The sequence below is a fragment of the Carassius auratus genome, chromosome 20, assembly GCF_003368295.1.
Source record: "Carassius auratus strain Wakin chromosome 20, ASM336829v1, whole genome shotgun sequence".
NCBI lineage: Eukaryota > Metazoa > Chordata > Actinopteri > Cypriniformes > Cyprinidae > Carassius > Carassius auratus.
This window is the reverse complement of record NC_039262.1, coordinates 15,041,575-15,061,447: the sequence shown is the minus strand read 5'-3', so window position 1 is coordinate 15,061,447 and position 19,873 is coordinate 15,041,575. Positions and strand designations below refer to the sequence as shown.

At 38.2% G+C, this 19,873-nt stretch overlaps 1 protein-coding gene across 2 annotated transcripts; it reads right to left on the bottom strand.

Annotated features, from left to right (window-relative positions):
- Positions 1 to 162: 162 nt before the first annotated feature.
- Positions 163 to 19,367, bottom strand: LOC113037750 (BTB/POZ domain-containing protein KCTD1-like). Of its 2 annotated transcripts, none has more exons than XM_026195101.1 (5): positions 19,213 to 19,367; positions 6,943 to 7,133; positions 3,569 to 3,713; positions 3,050 to 3,355; positions 163 to 1,019 (listed from the first exon to the last, which is right to left on the bottom strand). In XM_026195101.1, exons 1-5 carry the CDS (start codon positions 19,219 to 19,221, stop codon positions 855 to 857), a joined length of 816 nt encoding a protein of 271 aa, XP_026050886.1. In that variant the 5' UTR covers positions 19,222 to 19,367; the 3' UTR covers positions 163 to 854. The 2 variants fall into 2 exon arrangements, with proteins under 2 accessions (XP_026050886.1, XP_026050885.1); XM_026195100.1 differs by lacking the exon at positions 19,213 to 19,367 and adding an exon at positions 11,094 to 13,112.
- Positions 19,368 to 19,873: the final 506 nt, after the last annotated feature.

The following is a 19,873-nucleotide window of genomic DNA, read 5'->3' as shown; positions in this document are numbered from 1 at the left end:
GTCTTGTTGATTTTTCAAAACTTTTATTAACAACGTCACATTACATTCTTCTCAAACGTTAATCTCATGGATTATAAACCAGTTTTAAGTGTAGCCAGACACTATAAATATAAGAAAAAGAAAAAAATCAATCTTCATTTTTTGTGTAGTATTTAAAAGAAGAAATACTGCAAGTTACAGCATAAATTAATTTGTCAGATTGGTTGAGTTTTATTTTTGAACTTGTTAAAATTATTTTAAAAAATGAAGAACAGTTTGGGAAAGAAACATATTTTTTATGAAATCTTTCAGATCATTCAGTTTCTTGACTCTGTTTGACAAAAGGAGGGTAAGTCTAGTCAAACGATCCCTCAGAAACCCAAAGCTGTGATTTATCCTTTACATGTGTATGTATTTTTCTAATTAGAGCTGCTATTCCTCTCTGGTGTGATATGCTATTTATGAGAGAAACACTTGAAGATTAACAACATAAATTATTCATCAAACAGCTTATTAAATAAGTATGGCAGCTGAAATTCTTTACAGGATGTCATATATAAAGTGTAACATTAGTTTAGCCTCTTCCACTCCTAGCTGTCATGGTGAAGACAAATCCAGCAAAAGTGCAGTCTGGCAGTCTTGAAGTTTTATTACAAACCTTCGCACAGGGAATCAAATGGAGACCACTCAGCCAGAGGCGTTCAGAAAAAGTTCCCGTTTGAATTTCAACATTATTTTTCCTCATTTGAAACGGTTTATTTAGGGACAGTACCAATGAAAAAAAAAATCTCAAGAGGATTACAACATAAATCAAAACATCCCTTAAATTCAGTTAAAAATACCATATCCAGTTTATTGTTTGTGAGCGCGGGCAGCTAATCCAGCGGTTCCTGTTTGATTCGAATGACGGAGGTCGTGACCCCACGGTGACTTCGTTTGATCTCTCTCCTCAGAACGTACTCACTGAACTGGGTTGAGTCCACACCACCTCCACAAGAAGCAGCAATATCGAAACCTCTTTGCTGCAGTCGCTCCAGAACCTGACGAACACAAAAAATCCCAAACACACACAAAATTATTATCCTTTCATATTCTACCAACACTAAACCATTAATATACAAAGTGTTTTGAATGTTTGGGGTCAGTAACGTTTTGAAGTCTCTTATATACACCAATGCTTTCACATGTCACATGATCCTTCAGAGATTATTGTAATATCCTGAGGTTTGGTGCTCAAATCATGTTAAAAATAGTCAGTTGTTCTGCTTAGTTTTGATCATTTTAATGCTTCCTTGCTGAATAGGTTGTGTTGTCAGCCTTGGTGTTGACAAATGTGTTTATAGAGCTTGAGTTTCAAATGCAAAACAATTACAGTATGTTTTACTTGTTTCGGATGTACATAGTTGCTAAGGATGTGGAGCTTGAAGACTGACATGTAACAGAAGAAATTGTTGAATAAAGCTTTTATTGTAGTTTTCTTGGCGCACACTAAGTATTCTCATAGCTTCATAACATTGCAGTTGAAGAACTGATGTCACGTGAACTATTTTAATGATGTCCTTACTACCTTTCTGGGCCTTAAACGTGTCAGAGAGCTCTCGGATTTCATCAAAAATATCTTAATTTGTGTTCTGAAGATGAACGAAGATCTTACGGGTATGGAATGACATGAGGCTGAGTAACAGAATTTCATTGGGTGAACTATCCCTTTAAAGAAGTACTGTAAACAATCACTGTTTGAAGAGAACAGTGTGAAGACACTTCAGATTTCTGCTTTTGTGTCCCACGGAGAGAGAGAAAAGCAGCATTTGGATTTAAAATGACATGAAGAGATTGTGACCATTTTCATGTTTGTGTGAACTATCCCTTTAATTGAACACCCCTGGCACAAAATCACCGTCATGTTCAGTTGGAAAAACAACACAGTGAAAGTGTTATAAACCATCTGTCCAGCAGCTCAACTGAACAAAATGAGATACTTAAACCACTTGCTTATTCCTGTCTTTCTTTCTGCCTGTTTCTCCCTCTCTCTCTCTCTCTCCCTCTCTCACGGTTTCTTCCAGTCCTGCAGATATTCGCTTCACAGAACTGTGAGATCACATTCCTGTAGTGTGCCTTAAGGATGTCCCTTCCTCTTTTTCTCTCCAGCACTGCGTCACTAAAATTCCCTTCACTCCCTTCCTCCATCTACAGTTTTCCACCATCTTTCTCTTTCTCAGTATTTTTTCCCCTCCAACCTCATTTACAGGTTAACGTTTCTGTCTGTCTGTACTGTGTGACTTTCCATCACGCCTTTGTCCTTCAACTCTCTTTTTCTCTCATTTTTCTTTCCTGTCTTCTGCCTCTACTTTTCTCAATCTCCTGCTTCCATTAGTGTGACGGCAAGTGCCAGGGGCCAAAAGATTTAATAAGCAAACAGGATTAGACAGCCTCTAGACACACATACACAGTATGAAATGGTTACAGAGCACAGTATAGGAAAAATTGAGCTCATATTGTACATTCATTCCTGACATGAATCATGGGCCAGTGTTTGTAGTTTCTAATGCAAAATCAGCTGATGTTTCTGGAAGAAGTTCTTTTAAAAGACTTGCAGATTTCATTTTGAAGTGGTAACGTGGTGTAAAATATTTTCCTTACACTGTAGATACATGCAATCATAGTATAATAAAAGTATACTAAAGAAGTATAAATAAACTGAAATTTCAACTTACTCAGCTTATTATGATTATACAGTATCTCTCTTTACAGTTTTGTTAAGTGAATAAGCTGAATTAAACACATTTTTTCAAGTTAAAAAAAAAATTGTAAAAAACTGAAATAGTATTTTCTTTTAAAACAAACTGTAATAATCTTTGTTTACAATTTTGAAAAATATTCATTATTAAAATTCCATTGTTTTACAGTGTACTTAAGTTTTTCTCTTCGAGAATTTCATTCATTTCATTCTTGAATTCTCAAAAATCAGTAAAAAAGTGGTCAATACTTCACAAAAATTTATATTTATCGTACAAATAAATAAAAACCTGGAATTAGCTGGTGTGTGAGTGGTGTTTAAGGTGTCACGCACCTGTACAGAGTTGAGGTGGCAGTATCCGTTTAGAGGAAAGCGTATGACGTGAGTGGAATCGTGGTTCCAGCCTGCGTTGACGGAGTTGCACATGACGTCTCCTATCTCTGGGAAGATGTCCTCGATGAGGGCTTTATCGCCACTGAGTGTTATCCTCTCTCCCAGCTCGGGGGCCACGCGCACTACCACACACTCACACAGGCGTGATGTGTACCTAGAGTCCTGCTCCGACCGCCAGCGCTCCAGCTCAGCCTGCAGGGGCTGCAGCTGGAAATATCGGGCCTCCTCGTACAGCAGAGAGTAATCCTACACACACAGATACACAGATAGATGGCACAACTGATACTTAAGGAGTGATTCACCTAGAAATGAAAATTCAGTCTTTGTTTAAATTTTCATATCAGCAACATGATGGTTATTAACAGAATGTTAATTTTGTGGTGAACTATTCCGTTCACCGTTCTGTTTTTTTAAATCTGACTATAACATTGATAATAATGCAGTGTAAGATTTAAATACCTTAAAGTCATCTGGGATGAGCAGTTTTGAGGTCCTGAGGAAGTTTAATATGTAGCGGAACATGTGTCCATCGCGATCTATAAAATAATGCTGCTTCAGGCTGTCCAATACAATGGGCTCCGTGCCATCAAACAAACGACCAATCCTGTGAGAGGAACAGACAGATATTCAAATATTTAGATTGATTGGCAAAAATGATTTGCTTTCTTATGAAAGGTTTTTCTTGCATATATTCACTGGTATTCCTATTATTATGGGGACACTTTTTATAGTTTTTTTACACTGTACAAAGTGTATTTTCTATCCCCTTACCCTAAACCTACCCCTAACATAAAAAAACAACAACAACAAAAAACAAAAACAAAAACAAAAAACATTCTCTATGATTTCTAAGCTTCTTTCCTCAACAGGAACCAAAAATTTCCACAAAAGGTCAACATTTATTGGTATTACTATTCTTGTTGGTCGCCATAATGTAGGGAATACCAGGTACACATACACACACAATTAATTACACATATAGTCTATTAACAGTTCTAAAATTTGGAGTCAAAATTTGGAGTTTAAAATGTTTTTGGTGTTTTTTATATTTTTTAAGTTTGATATTTGAATATTAACTTGATGTTTCCATGTTTCATGAACAGAAAGTTCAAAAGAACAACATTTATGATATGATGTAAATTGATATGATTTTTTTTTCTTAAATTCTGGATAATTTTATACTTTTTTATTCCTTAGAATTTTTTATTTCCCCATGTTTTCCTAATGTTTAAGTTTACATTCTTACACACAATCAGTCTGACAAGATATTTTTCATGAAATCTGAGAGATTTCTGACCCTGCATAGAAAGCAACTTTAAACCACATTAAGACTCATCATTAAAATAGTCCACGTGACATCAGTGGCTCAACAAGGGAATGCTTTTTGTGTGCAAATAAAACTAAAATAACTTTATTCAAGAATTCTTCTCTTCTGTGTCAGTAACTGACAGACATTCATGAGTACCACAATGCTTCATAAGAGTATGGTTGAACCACTGATTTCATCAAAAATAACTGAATTTGTGTTGCAAAGATGAACAAAGGTCTTACGGGTTTGGAACGACATGAGGGTGAGTAATTTATTAAATCATTTTTGGGTGAACTACCCCTTTCTAACCCACAATATTCCTATATAGGCTACAAATATAAAAATGTTGTCACGAGAAATTAATACATAGCGATCCATTCTATATGTGTTTTAAAAGGCCAATTAAAGGGCTAATGTCTCTTAACTACAATAGTAATGGTATTAGCAATGTACTGTTTTTTGTTGATAAAATAGATATCTGAAAATAAATGACTGAAACAATCTGAGGACAAACTGTTATGACTAGTTGCTGCTAGGATGTTCTTGGATTTGATGGAAGTGCTAAAATATTCATTAAAAACAATCATCTGAGTGTGCTCATGTGAATATATGACTGTCCGACAGCAGATTTGACAGTTCTTTCGGTCAGCACAGTCTGTCTGCATCTGCATCAGCATCAGGGAGGGCATGGCTGGAGGCGGCGGCCATCATTGCTCCTGACGACGCAAATGTCATCATCCAGCGCCCTGCTTCCTGGCTCCACAACGAGTGCGTTGTCATATTCATGTTGTTTGGGATAAAGTAGCCAAGGGGCGAATGGATCACAACTGTCACTGAGGCAAATGCTCTCTGAAATGTCTACTTGACAATAAAGGCTTTCCAAGGCCTATACTAGATTATACCAGACTAATCTGATACTGTATGGGAAAATATGTGTTTCTATGCCACTGTAAGGGACAGTGGGAGGCGGAAATCAAGTGAGACATGTGAGCAGTTGTGAGACAGGATGCTAGTCTGGCTCAAAGCGCTTCGGGCTCCTTTTGGCCTGTGCTCTGATGTTTGACTCAGTCAGCAGCTACAAGACAATAATGCTCTTTGGCATCGCAGAAATATACTGGTCAGTGAGCTAATGAGCACAGACAAGCCACACACACACATACATATAGAGCAAACACACATGAAGGACTTGTGTGGGAACAGATGTGTTCAGAGGATGACATGCATTTGAGAAATTTTAGGCTGACTGCCAAACAAATTGGAATACAGTGGAATAAAATGTCATTTTGATTGGTAAAAAGAACACCTTTGAACACCTCCCTCATCTAATGCTAGGGCAATTCGTTTCCAAAATGTTTGGAATTTCAATTCCTGGTTCTGGGATCAACAATTCCTCACTGTTGCTTTCAATTCTTTTTTATTTTTTTATTTCGTTTTAAAGATTGGAGACATTCACTTGATCTTACTGTGACTACATGAAATGAAAGCTTACATCCGTTTAAATTTGAATAATTAACAATAGTAGATGTAGTGATGGTGAACAATTACTTTTACTGATTAATCGCATCCAAAAAAAGTTTTTGTGTACATAATATGTGTGTGCAATGTGTATATTTATGATGTACATATAAGAAAACACATGCATATATATATTTAAAAATATGTTACGTTTATATATTAAATATATTTACTTATAATATATTATATGGATATAAATATATGTAAATGTCAATATTTTCAATATATATATATATATATATATATATATATATATATATATATATATATATATATATATATATATATATATATGACTTACAATTGCTATATATGTCAGAGGTCGCACGCCTCTGGAGCAATTAGGGGTTAAGTGTCTTGGAACCTGGGTCTCTCACACTAAAGGCATGTGACTTATCCACTGCGCCAACACCACCCCATATATATATATATATATATATATATATATATATATATATATATATATATATATATATATATATCCCCATATATATATATATATGTTTGTGTCTTTATACAGTATATAAATAATAAATATACACAGTACACACACATAAATTATATAAACAAAAAATAATAATTTCAGATGTGATTAATTGTTGCCCATCACTCATATATTTATGCATAATATAAATTATATGAATATAGTAGATTCTGATAATAATCATTCATTGATCTATTCGTATAGTCCAGAGGAGTTTTCAAAGTTCATAAGATTTGTTTATTATTTTGTATATTCTTTAAAGACCTAGAATAAAATGTGTTTGTGCATCGGTGTCTGTACAGTACAAAACTTTAATGTGGGAAACTTATCCAAGATATAGGCTAATAAAAATGTATAAGTTGTATGCTTTTCAACATATAGGATCACAGAATGAAACAACGATAAACAATCTTTCTAATTTATAATAATAGATAGATTCTTTGTTTTGGGGATCAATTCCCAGTCCTATCTATTATACTATGGTGTCCAGTTCTATATAGCTTTGTGTCTGTGTGTGAAATGTACCTGGACTCTGGGTATTTGGATAATGTGGCCAGGCTGCTGGTATACATGTGACCCCCTACATCAATGTGGACCGGCGCGTTGGCCTTTGTGAGCTGTGCGGGTGTGGGGATGCCAGCTGTACCCAGCGGGGACACCGGCGAATGTGCCAAGATCGGCCGAGACGACATGCCCACACTGTTGCTGCGATTCTCCTGAGAATAAAAGACAGGTAAGTAGAAATTTCAAGATTAATATTTATAGCAGGAGGTCAAATGAGTCAACATGAAATGGCATTTGAAACCAGTTTTACTTGGAAAAAAAGTTTAAGCATCAGGATTTGATAGGATTACAAAAATTGGACACTGATACACCAGAACATAGTTATATTGAAAACAGGACTTTAGCATTAAAATGCCTATTTTAAAAATATAGTTGGATATAATGCAACATTTACTTTCAGCCCTTCATAGTAAAAGTTTGGGCACCACTGATTTAACTTTTACAAAGGCAAATTTCTTTTTCTTTGGAACATTATGTCGATGTATTGTATAAAAGGATCATGCATTGCATAAACAGGTGTCAGTTTTGATTTCATGTGGACTAGCTGAAACAGAAACAGAATCACAAGTTTCCTGAACACTCTTACAGCCCCTTTCGCCTCAAACTCCCACCATCCATTGTCCAGAAAACAGCTAGTGTGGTGATTCAGACAACGCATGGTTTTAAAAACACCACGGGGCAACAGTGTTACTGGGAACCAACTTTTAAATGGCTCGCTTATAGCACTTTCTGCACACTAAACTAGAATAAGAAAGTATTTGAACTGAAACAATTGAAGCAGCCTCTTCATTTGGTTAATGTGTCACGAGTGTGGAATGGGAGCACGGCGCTAAATGCTTTACAACATAAACACAGATAATAATTTCTACCTTGACAGCTACATTACAACATAAGTGGAAATAATTAAATTGACCCGTTATGGCATTAATGGTGATTTGGCTGTCAACGTTACAGTAGTGCTACTCTCATTGGCATCAGTAGGGGCTCGTTCCTTGGGCTTTGTCTGACATAATATCTGCTTGTGCTGGGAAACAACTGTTTGCTAAATCTCAATGGCCACTCTCTACTGAGGCGCAATGAAACAGCCATGGGCAGAGTTTCCTTTAAAGATGAAAAACAGAAAAAAGTAAACTGTAACTTAAGTATACTTGTGTACTTAGTGCACTATCAATGCATTTTTCGCCCAGAGCGGAGTAACAATATCTGAGTCGACTGTCTTACAGAAATAAACATGTTGAGAGAATGAGTACAGCGACCTGAAAAACAAGCATTAACCCTTGGTAATACACAGAACATGTGCAAGTAAACATGTATCCAGGCTAACACATTAAAGCACTAATGATAAACATCTCTGGCACAACTGGGTGTTTTAGCGGGTGCGGTTTTCTAATGGTGGCTGAATGGGGCGTTATGCCTACGGGAAGACTAACACGGGTCAAAAAGGCATTTTCTTATGCATCACTTTAAAAAATATATATTTTCTGGCTAATTTTATATATATGCAGTGTAGACAATGAGGAAAACAGAGCATGGGGTGGGAAATGTTTGGTTTTATTGATTTGGCTTTTGACAAAAATAAGATTGTACAGTCAATTTACATATACACAGACAACACATATATAAAAAAACGTAATATATTTGTGCTTTAAAGAACAAAGCTAGTTCAGTGACCTGTGCAGTAAATAAGTACAACCCAATTAAGTTAAAACAAGTGTTACATGAACAAAAGCTTTTTATTATTCCACTGTCACAGATGGTGCCTGGTGCCAGAGAAGGGTGAGCTATTGGCTCCGCCATTAACTAATTGGAAAGATGTTGACACAAACTTAAAGTACTGTATAGCTACTCTGGAATGGAGGATGCTCAAACTAAACAAGCAGTTATTGCAGTAGAGATGTGAGAGAGTTTAAATGAAGCTGAGCTCTTTGCAGTATTTAAGGTGATGAGTAAATGTACACACTGGAATATTTCTGTAGATTATTTGTGATTTGAGAGTGAGAGGCAGAAAGAGAGTTGGTAAGATATATACAGATCTAGTCAAAAACACCAAAATAAAAGTGAATGAAAATGGTGCAATGGATATCTAAATATCATTGCTAAAACAGAGCTTATAAGTGAGTGATAAATAAATAAATAAACAAACAAATGAATGGCCATAGTTCAAATACTTTGTTTTGAATATGATTATGAATACTTCTATTATAATGTGTCATCAATGATTTCTTGAACAGGTGTCAGTGTTATAATACGTAGAGTATCATAAAAGCAACATGTGTCAGAAGCTACTACAGCGTTGGTTTGATAGGTGTGCAAATGATCTTTCTGAACTTCAGATGACAAAATAATACATTTATATACAAACTAACTTCAAAAGTTTGTAGTTCATATTTTTTGATACTTTGAACTGATTTTGAAAGTGGCATTAAAGACATTTATAATTTTTATTAAGGTTTCCATTTCAAGTATTGCTTTTTGGTAAATGCTAATCTTTGGAACATCCTGACAAATCCTGAAAAAAATGTACTGCATCGCAGTTTCCACAAAAATATTAAGCAGCCGTAGCCCAACGGTTTTCAACATTGATAATGATAAATGTTTCTTGAGCAGCAAATCAGAATATTAGAATGATTTCTGAAGGATGATGTGACACTCAAGACTGATGTAATGCTGAAATTCCATTGCATAAAATTAAAATAAAAGACAACATGAATTATTTCATTATATTACTGTTTTTATTAAAGTATTTTTGATCAAATAAATGCAGCTTTGGTGACCATTAAGAGACTTTTGAACAGAATTGTACCTGTAAATGTAAAATATGTAAAACGATAATCCTAAATAATGCATATGACTCAATGAATGTATAATGTAAAAAGTTTCCCAAAGTTTCAAAGTCTCTGACCCAGACTGTTGATTGTTAAGTCATCTCACCTCATCTCAGCATGTACTGTATAGCAACCGAGGATGATGCGAAAGAGAAGATGCACTTTACATCAGTTAATTAGCAAGAAGGGAGCATTATATAATTCGTTGGATGTGAATGTGAAATGACCAAGTGTCAGAACTGACAAGTCCTTTCAAATATTTTTTTTCCAGGATTTTTTCCAGGACTTTCTTCCTATAGGTGTCGCTAACACATACTTACCCCAAACATTTTTAAGACAGATACATGCTGTGATTTAAGTGCATGGCAAAAAAACAAAAAACAAAAACAAAGAAAAATTCTAGAACATTAACATTCATAACGACAATATTGCTGAGGTTACATTAAAAAAGCCCAGGTATTAACTCTTGAGGATGCATATTTAGGTACTGAAGAGCACTGTTTAATTCTGATCATTAATATAGTGTAATGCAGCTGAAGAACACACTAAACAGCTCATCTCAGGCATTATATTTAGGAGTCAATGTTTTTTTTTGCTGGAGCCCAGCACAGGTGCAATATTAGCTCATGCCTCCGCAGGCAACGAATGCTTTTATTTTTCACACTCACCTTCATGCTGAAGGGTGAAGAAATCAGTGCCTGTTTTAGTGCAGCCTACTTACAAAGCATGATAATATTCACCAACATGTGAACGAATCGAACTAAATCACATCCCCAAATGGACCACCGCTGGCAATCTGAGCTGCTGCCCCTCGGCAAAGATGGAAATGATGGACTTGTTTTTAAAGACGAGGAGTTAGTTAGAAAAAAAGTTTAATCTAATAACAGACCTAAAAATACATATTCACTCCAAAAATTAATCCAAAATGAAAACGTACAATACACTTTGTGTAGGGTCTAAGTGACACAGTTCAAAGTGAAGTTTCAGTCTGAAATAAATCTGCACTCTGTCCCACCAGATATACAGCAGCATAACAAAATTGACATTATAATGAAGAAGTAAATCAGGGATTTGCTGACAAATGTTCCATGCAAAATGACACACACAGATGAGTCAAATCTGACATCCCACGTTGTTATCTTAAATGCTTAATTTGCATAAATATGCTCGGTGTGAAACCCAATTGTCCTCTGACGGATGTGATTGACAGACAGACAGACGCTATTCTAAGACCGTGTCACGTGCCAAAAACCTTTCGACGTGCTAGAGACAAGAAATCGCCGTTACCTGTGAGGGCAGCATACGAGGACTCTCTCCGTTGGGTTCACAACGAGCGGAGACTAGCGCGGTGACAGCCGGAGTGTCCGCGCGCGCGCAGAGTCTTTTCGGCGATGCCCCCGGTTCCGCAACGCTTAACGGACAGACGAGCGTCCGCGGGCGCTTGATCACCTTCTGCGGTTTGAGCTCGAGCTCGGCCTCGCAGCGCAGCACGTGCTGCAGGTGCGTTCCACCGTTGACCGTTTCCGGGGAGACGTGGAGAGGCGCCAACTTTGACCCGATGCCCGCAATGCCGTTGAGCGTTGCTATGGAGACGGCGCCGATGCAGTGGTTGGTGTAGGTCTTTGACAGTTTGGCGGCACGCGACAGCATCTGCATCCTCGTGCCCAGCAGGTTCTTCCCGATGGCTTTATTCTCGTACCACGTCGTGTCGGTCTCGCTACAGTGATCCCGCGGGCGCTGGAAGAAAGCCTTGCAGAGAGGATTGCGCTTCGAGAGGTACTTCACGAAGCTCGCGTACGGACAGAACTCCGTGGCGGTCTCGTACATGCGGGGCAGGTTGTCGTCGTCCGTGTCCGTTCTTTTCTTCGTCCAGGACGCGGAACGGGACTTGTGGTACGGCCCGAGCGCTTTGAAGTACACAAACTTGCGCCCGTCCTCGTCTGCGGCCAGACCGAAAGAGTCCTCCTCGAGCTCGCGCTGGTTCTCCCGCCCCCGCGTGCAGAAGTACATGCAAGTCTCGAACCAGACTTTGTTGAGCAGCCCGAACGGAGAGCTGGCGCTGAACACGGCCGACGTGTAGAGCTTTCTCAGGTCGGAGCGCGTGATGGCTTGCTTCTGCACCACGGGACCGGCGCCCTGCTCCTCCAGCTTGCGTATGACCGCGGCGAGCGCGAGGTTGGCGCTGCGCAGCTCGGGGTCCTTGGTGAGGTCCAGCGTGCGGCAGAAGGGGGGCTCGTTCAGGTAGCGGTTGAGCGAGCTCCGGATGCTGATGAGGGAGGACTTGCTGTACAGCTGTCCGCTTTTGGAGCGCGCCTCTGAGTAGAAGGAGCGCAGCACTTTGCAGAGCGCGTGCTTGTCCATGCTCTCAAAGTCCGTACTTTGCGCCTTCTCCGTTAGGTACTCCCGGAAGATTCGCACCGCATACCGGGTGGCCAGGCGCGTGTTCTCGCTCAGCCTGGAGCGGTGCACGTCTCCCTCGGGTCCCGTGTCCAGGACGGCGAAAAGCGGGTCCCCCGCTGAGTCGAGCTGGTCCGTATTGCGCATAAGGACCGCTTCCTCCGTCTCCACGGCAGCAGCGCAGCTGTCGGGCTCCCCGCACTCCTCCCACTCTAACTCGGCTTCCTCTTCTGACACTTCTCCCTCTTCCCCTGTGATCTGGATCTCCTGAATCTCTTCCTCTTCTTCCTCGCCCGAGCCTCCGTCTCTCTCCCGTTCCCCTGCCATCGGGTCCGGTTCATCATCTTTACAGCAGTGGTCCCCGCTGCCAGGCATTCTCGCCATATTGCAGTCTGACAGTGTATGAGTCCCGAGGCACTGCGCATGCGCTATATTGGACCGCAGAGCTGAGAGCTTTTTGTGCGTTTTAGTGACCTTCAGCTACGAGAACAGGCACGCGCTCTTAAAGGTGCAGAGAAATGGGAGCTAGATTGCCCAAAATGAAAACACACACACACACACACACACACACTTTCGCACTTCAATGGAGAGATAAAGCGAGAGAAAGAGGCAACGGTCAGCTATACGCTGTATTGGACTGCGGCAGAACTCAGCACTAAATTATGCCTTTAATATACACCCACACAGACACACACACCTGCTAATTATTAAAGGGCTATGCAGCTCAGGCAGGCTGACTTGATTTGGGAGTTTCCAGTAGCAGCTGTGATCATGTCTAACCCTGAGGCCATCCATATACTTTCGAGTGTGTGTATACAGCCTTTTGTGTAGTATGTGTGAGAGGAAGAGAAAATGTGACAGATGCAGGAAGAAAGAGAGAGAGAGAGACGAAGGTGTCATGAGCTGATTGATATTTCTGTGCATGGTAAGAATAATTTCGACAGCATAAAGTGCACACTGTGGGTTTGTGTGTGAAATGATGGCCGGTAGGCAGGAAAAAAAAAAAACACCCAAAAAAGTGAAAACTAACACAAAAGGAACAAAAAGGAAAAACTGTGTCATTACTTTCAAACACTAACCTCATATTATAATGTAAAATAATAGTTTTCAAAGATGTAAATAAAGATTGTAATATTACTTTTTACAAGAAAAAAAATCAGTTTTTATACTTGAAGATTTCACATTCAATTTAGTGTTAGCCATTTCTTTTTGTTGTTTGTAAAGTTTACTTGCAATTTCTGACTGAAAATACAATTATTGTTATAATTTTTTTTTACAGTGTACCTATCCTGCACACTTTTGTTTACAATAAAGTGAAAGTGAATGAGGACTGGGGCTTAAAAAGTGTTCATACACATCTTTAAAGTCGTTTGAAGTCATAAAATTACTTTGCAGGTGAAAAAGATTTTCATTTACCAATCTTGAGATCCATTAAAGCTCTCATTGGCACATTTATGAGTTGACTCTTTTCAATAAACCAGTTGATCCAGTTTATAAAATGGACTGACTGGAAGATTATTAGTGAACAACAACAACTTAAATTTGTCTATTTGTCCCATGAGGCTATTGGTTGGCTTTATAAGGCTTGCAGTATAGGACTTGAGTTACAGTATATAGGCCAGTATATATATACAGTATATATATATAAATATATATACAGTATATATTTTATGATAATTTTATGGTGCTTTTGCATCTATTCTGAATGTCAAATTTCAATGTCATTGCATGAAAAAGAGTGAATATTTCAAAAGGCTGTCTTTTGTTTTAGGCATTAGAGCGTTTCATATTACTTGCTATTTATGATGTGCCACTGTGACTGGACTCTATTTAACTTCTGCTGTTCTGATATGCATTGTGCAGTGATTTGAAAATGCCACTCAGCTGGAGCTCACTGCAAACTTTCTCAGGTTAGAGAAAGATTTTCATTTTCCTCTCTTACACTCCTCCGTCTTGCAATAGAGGCTATTGTGATGTAAACGGAGTCCCTCTAAATTGCATCATGGGTTACTCATTTATGCATTGATATTTTCATGTATGAATGATTCTAGAGTGCTCGGTATAAAATTGCTTTCGGCCCTGTAGATAAAGAGCCGTGCACCATCTCTAAATCTACAGTATATGGCAAAATATGCCAGTTTTCATTTGATTCATTACATTCATCCATTAATACGAAATCATCCTCTATAAGTGACCTTGATCAAGAACACATTTCTAAGTGCTTCTGCATTCACGCCTCTCTCCTCTCCCCTGTGTTTGTGTGTGTGTCGTGAGTACCCCGAGGCAACTGCTGTCTCAGTATGAACAGCACAGAGCTGAGGTTTGGCTCTGGAGAATAAGGCAGATGTTTGTCTCCGGCGCTGTGCCTCAGAGAGAAGCAACGCATGAGGAAGCGGATTTTAGAACTCAGTGGGGCTTTAAAGCTAGAGGAGGGATGAAAAAAGCTCTATTCATCCATCAGCAAATCAACAGCGATCATCTGACTCATTATCTTTATACGGTCAGAGTCTTTCCACAGTCTTGTGAACATTTAAGGAAAAGTTATGAGTCAGTGGCAAGTAAGAGTGTCTGCAAAATGGTTTTGAAAAATGCTTATACTATTTTTATTTAAATGTTAAAAACAAACGTGTTTAAAATAATAATAATAAAAAAAATAAATCAATTGTCATTTAATATATATTTTCTAATATAATGTAATATATTAGAATTTATAATAAATACTAGTATTGTATAAATATTTTAAATATGATAAATTAGTTATTAACAAATAGTTTCAATATTTCCAACATTTAAAATAACGACCCAAATATGTCACATGGCGTAAACAATTAAAAAAACATATTTTTTTTATTTAAGCATTGAATACATCTTTTATAATACAATGCAATATAGCAGAATGTATAATATGTATTAGAATTGTATATTTTAAATATCATGAATTACTAATTAGCAAAAAGTTTAATATTTTAAATATATAATTCAATATAATAATATTTAAAAATGTTATTTGTATTACAAATATCATGAATCACTAAGTTGATTTTATATGCACGTTGCTTGTGGCACATGATTTTACTAATAAATGAGCTTTATGTTTTTTTCTTCCTTTTTGGCTTTATGCAATTAATCACAATTTATTTAAATTGAGACTTTAAAACTTGAATTAAATTCTTTGCATGTAAAAATTCAAGGAACAAGGAAAAATTGTAAGAAAAAATTCGAATGAGTGTCATATCGAACTTTGCGAATGAATAAGATGACACTGAACATGTAGAATCAGACTTCTGTTTTGTAGTTAGTTTTAAAGCTCATCGGTTTCAGCCAGTCACTGATAGCAGTGCTCTGCTCCTGGGACCTCAGTAACTCAAGTCCTCAGGTTACCCCTAGCTAGAACTAAACCAGCCACCTTTTTGTTAGACGCCCCAATCCTTGATCATTAAACTCCCAGCGTCCTTTTCGCATGGCCGAAGTATAGCGACGGACCTGTATCTCATTTCTCTCCTCTGCACAGCACACAGGATCAGCCTCCATTTTAAAAGGAGAGATCTCTCTTCTTTTGTCTCATTCTGTCATTCCTGCCCACAGGCATGTCACCAGAAACAGCTCTGACATCTCTCAAAGGAAAGAGAAGGAGAGGGAAAGACAGAGCGAGAGCAGAAACGGAAAAAAAGAAACCCTCCTTTCCACATTTTAAATTCTCGTTAGCAGAGCCCATTTCACACCTAGATACCCAATTAGCAATTAGCAAAGCTTTAAAGTGCAGTCCTGAGCCGAGGCCCTGATCCCGGCCTGATTTGTATGCGCTTTGTGCAGATAGCGATAAGAGAGAGGCTGAATACATGTGTAGTTTTAAATTTAATTTCATAATCATTTACATGGCAGGGTAGCCTGCAGGCGAGAGGGAAAATAACATGCCCACTCTTCAAAAGGGAGATCAGGCTCGTTACATGGCTGTGCGGAGGATTGGAGAGGGGCTTTTTATGTGCAGGCAGGTAATTTGTTCCCTGACTAATCTGAAGAGATAGAGAAGTTCAGAGGAAGCACTTTTTAAAAACAGTGTGAGCGCAGCATCACAAATCGCCTCTACCTCCGAGGCTTGGGAGAGAATGAAAGCGAGCGAGAGAGAGGAACACCAAGGTGCGATATAGCTGAACCTACTGCCAGAGCCCCGGGCTGCCAAAAAAGAGTAACTACTGAGTGTGCGAGTGTGAGTCTGGGTATGAAGGGCTCGGAGAGAGATAGAAACCATCTCTGAGCACCGCAGCTTTGTGTGCCATCCGGTATAAGGGAGATGCAAATCATATCGAGCACCTGTAGTACATGTCTGTCCTCTCTGGCAGTTCCTTTAGTATATATCCATATATCTATCAGCATCAGCGATTTAATATTATATATATATATATATATATATATATATATATATATATATATATATATATATATATATATATATATATATATATATATATATATATTCATTTAAATATTTAGTTTTAGTAATTTTGTTCTTTTTTTAAAAAAAAATGTCTATATCATTAAAAAAATCTTAAATGTTAAGAAATTAGAAGTTTTGGAAAAAGTTTACATTTTTATAATTGTACATAATACATAATACATAATATATATATAACATTATTTTTGTAATTTTTTGCATTTATGGTTATATACAGTATATGTATCACATATCATTATACATATTATTATAGTATATAAATAATATTTAGGATTTATATGTGTATCATAATTATAATATATTTACAAATATTTCATACTTTTTTTTCATTGTTTTAGGTTTAAACAAAGATAACCCTTATCAACTGGATGGTTGGATGGATGTAGCCATCAGGCTACAGTACACTTCACATGTTTGTGGCACAAGGGACTCAGAGAGAGACAGTAAGATGGAAAGACTTGCATGCCATTCTGCTCTTAATCTTATCCATATTCATGGGCGCATATGCAAAATATGGATGTGTCGAGAAGCGTTGAAGACAGAATGAGGATTAGTAACCTGTGTTTGAGGTGATTCCAAGCCCACATTAACATGTTGAATATTCTACAAGAGTGAGTCAGAAAACTCAGCAACTCTGCCCTGTCCGTGGGCAGCAATTCAGCTCACTGCATGCGATCCATTGTGTGCGTTTTAGTGGTTGATGGTGTTCTGTACAGGAATGCTTGTGTTCTCTACGAGACCAATTACATTTGTACTTTATGAACCCCTACAGTTATACAAGACTCTTTTCAGATTTAACAGATGAGGCTGGTGCCGACTGTGTTGTCCTCATATGCCGATTCTGTCTGTGCAAAGAACAGGAACCTTATTTCTATAGAGCTTAAATTGGTCTATGCACATTTCCACCATGACATCATTGAATAACATGAAATTTTGTAAATATATAATGTCAAATTTGGTTTTGCTAAATGGTTAGGATGTCAAAACAATTTCATGACACAGTCAGTGTATGGGATGACGTGGTTCCACTGGGATTCTGAAATAGATACTTTGCTCGAGGCAACATGAACTAAAGAGTCCTGAGATTTGAAAAAAAGTTGAACAATTATAAAAATTTACACAATTCACAGAATGCCAGAATTCAGACAACCGTATCAAAACTACCTTTTTCACCACTGTGACTTCATCTGACTGTAAATAGTAAAAAGAGAGATTATCAAGATTCTTTATTATGTAAGATATTTGAAAAGCACATTTCAGCAAATAGATAGTCATAAATATGACAGATCTATCTATCTATCTATCTATCTATCTATCTATCTATCTATCTATCTATCTATCTATCTATCTATCTATCTATCTATCTATCTATCTAAGAAAGTAAGTTTCAAAATCTGTCACTGGATTGGGTCCCTTTAAAAAAGTTAAAATCTTTAAAATATTAATATGCACCTTTTAGTGGAAAATAATGTACAAAGGTGTACATTTTGAAAATCTACCATCCCAGAGACAGCTTACCATTACTTCTGAGATAGATAGATAGATAGATAGATAGATAGATAGATAGATAGATAGATAGATAGATAGATAGATAGATAGATAGATAAGACAATTGATCCATTACATTTTGGCTTGTTTAAGAATACAGCACAAAATACAGAAGCAAAGACCTCTCTAGTGCACACTAGTATGCCCTTTTTGATACCTCTGTTGGCCAGGTAACCTAATTAGACCGTAGCCTATATCTAAATACTCAAATGTCAGGTGACAGTTCCACACACATCCACTTGGACAACCACCGGCAATTCGACGAGCTGGGAGCATGTGGCGCCACAGCTGGGAGCCAACAGAACAGGCTACAACTTATGATATGATATGAAGATATGATACACTGGTCAGGGAATACATTTAAAGTTAATCACGCGACAAACAGTGCACTTAAAATGCGATGTAACTCGTGCGCGTGCGTTTTGTTCCTCTCTCACGCGCTCTGAGCGTGCAGCAGCTGTAGCGTATTATACGACGAAAATGAAGGAAAGCTCGACTTTAAATGGTGATGTTAAAAATAACAACTGCCGTGAAACACAAATAAACAAGGAAAACATCTTCAGCACCATTCAAAAAGTGTTACAAATGCGTGAAAACCCACTCGGGCTGCGAACAAACCTGCCATTTGGCAACACAAACCCTTGAATACAAAAGCAGCCGCGGTGTTAAAGAACTGATTTTCATAATCGCTTTCCACATTCGCCTCGCGTTCAAAGAGCGTGCGACTTATCGTAGCGCATCGGGAAACCTAATCAAGGACGCCATTACGATATCAGGCAATTGTTCGAGGCTACGCTACAGAACAGTTTTACATGTGACAACACAAGTGTCGTTTCGCGCTGCCATTAAACATAACGGGAAGCGGCAGGATGTAAACTGGGAGAAGAGAAATATTTTTGTCCCGAACGCGCTCATCCTCTGGCACATGCGTACATGCAGCTGCGCTCTGAAGACCCACTGCCTCTCTCTGTAGAAAAAACCCACAAAGCCCAATTTGGCGCTCCTCACCTGGAACATGGGACATCCAGCGACGTGTCACCTCTCCGTGTTTGGGCTCCTGTCCGCGCCCCTCGCTCAAGCGCTGAGGAATGGAGCCCAGCTGAAGCGGAATTCACAGAGAGTCGCTCCAGGGGTTTCACAACCCCTCTGGGCCAGACCCGGATAGAGAGAATGAGAGAGAGAGAGAGAGAGAGAGAGAGAGAGAGAGAGAGCGCGCTCTCTCAGACAAACGCCCCTGCAGATCTCAGCTCACTTCAGGACAACTAGTGAATTAACCGATCACAAGAATGAGCTATTTGTAATATGTGCAGTTTCTCTTGTTCTAGGATGTAAAAAGGCATCTAGTGATTTCTCTGCGTAAAACAGTCGTCCTCTTCCTACATCTTGCAGCGGGGAGGCAGATTTGAATGGTTATGATTAGTTTTGATGGAACGCTGCCGCAGGCGCTTCCTGCAAATGGATGGTGTGCGCGCGCTCACAGAGGGGGAGAGGGCCATTAAACAGATTCAAACCTATGTCACGGCTATGCGAAACCTGTAAATATTAGTGCATTTTAAAACGGAGATTGTGAAACATAATGGAAATTAACTGCTTGTTCTTAAACATTTCTTATATGATTCAACACGGCATTCTTTTCTAGCTTTGCCCAGCTCTAAAATATTGCCTGAGC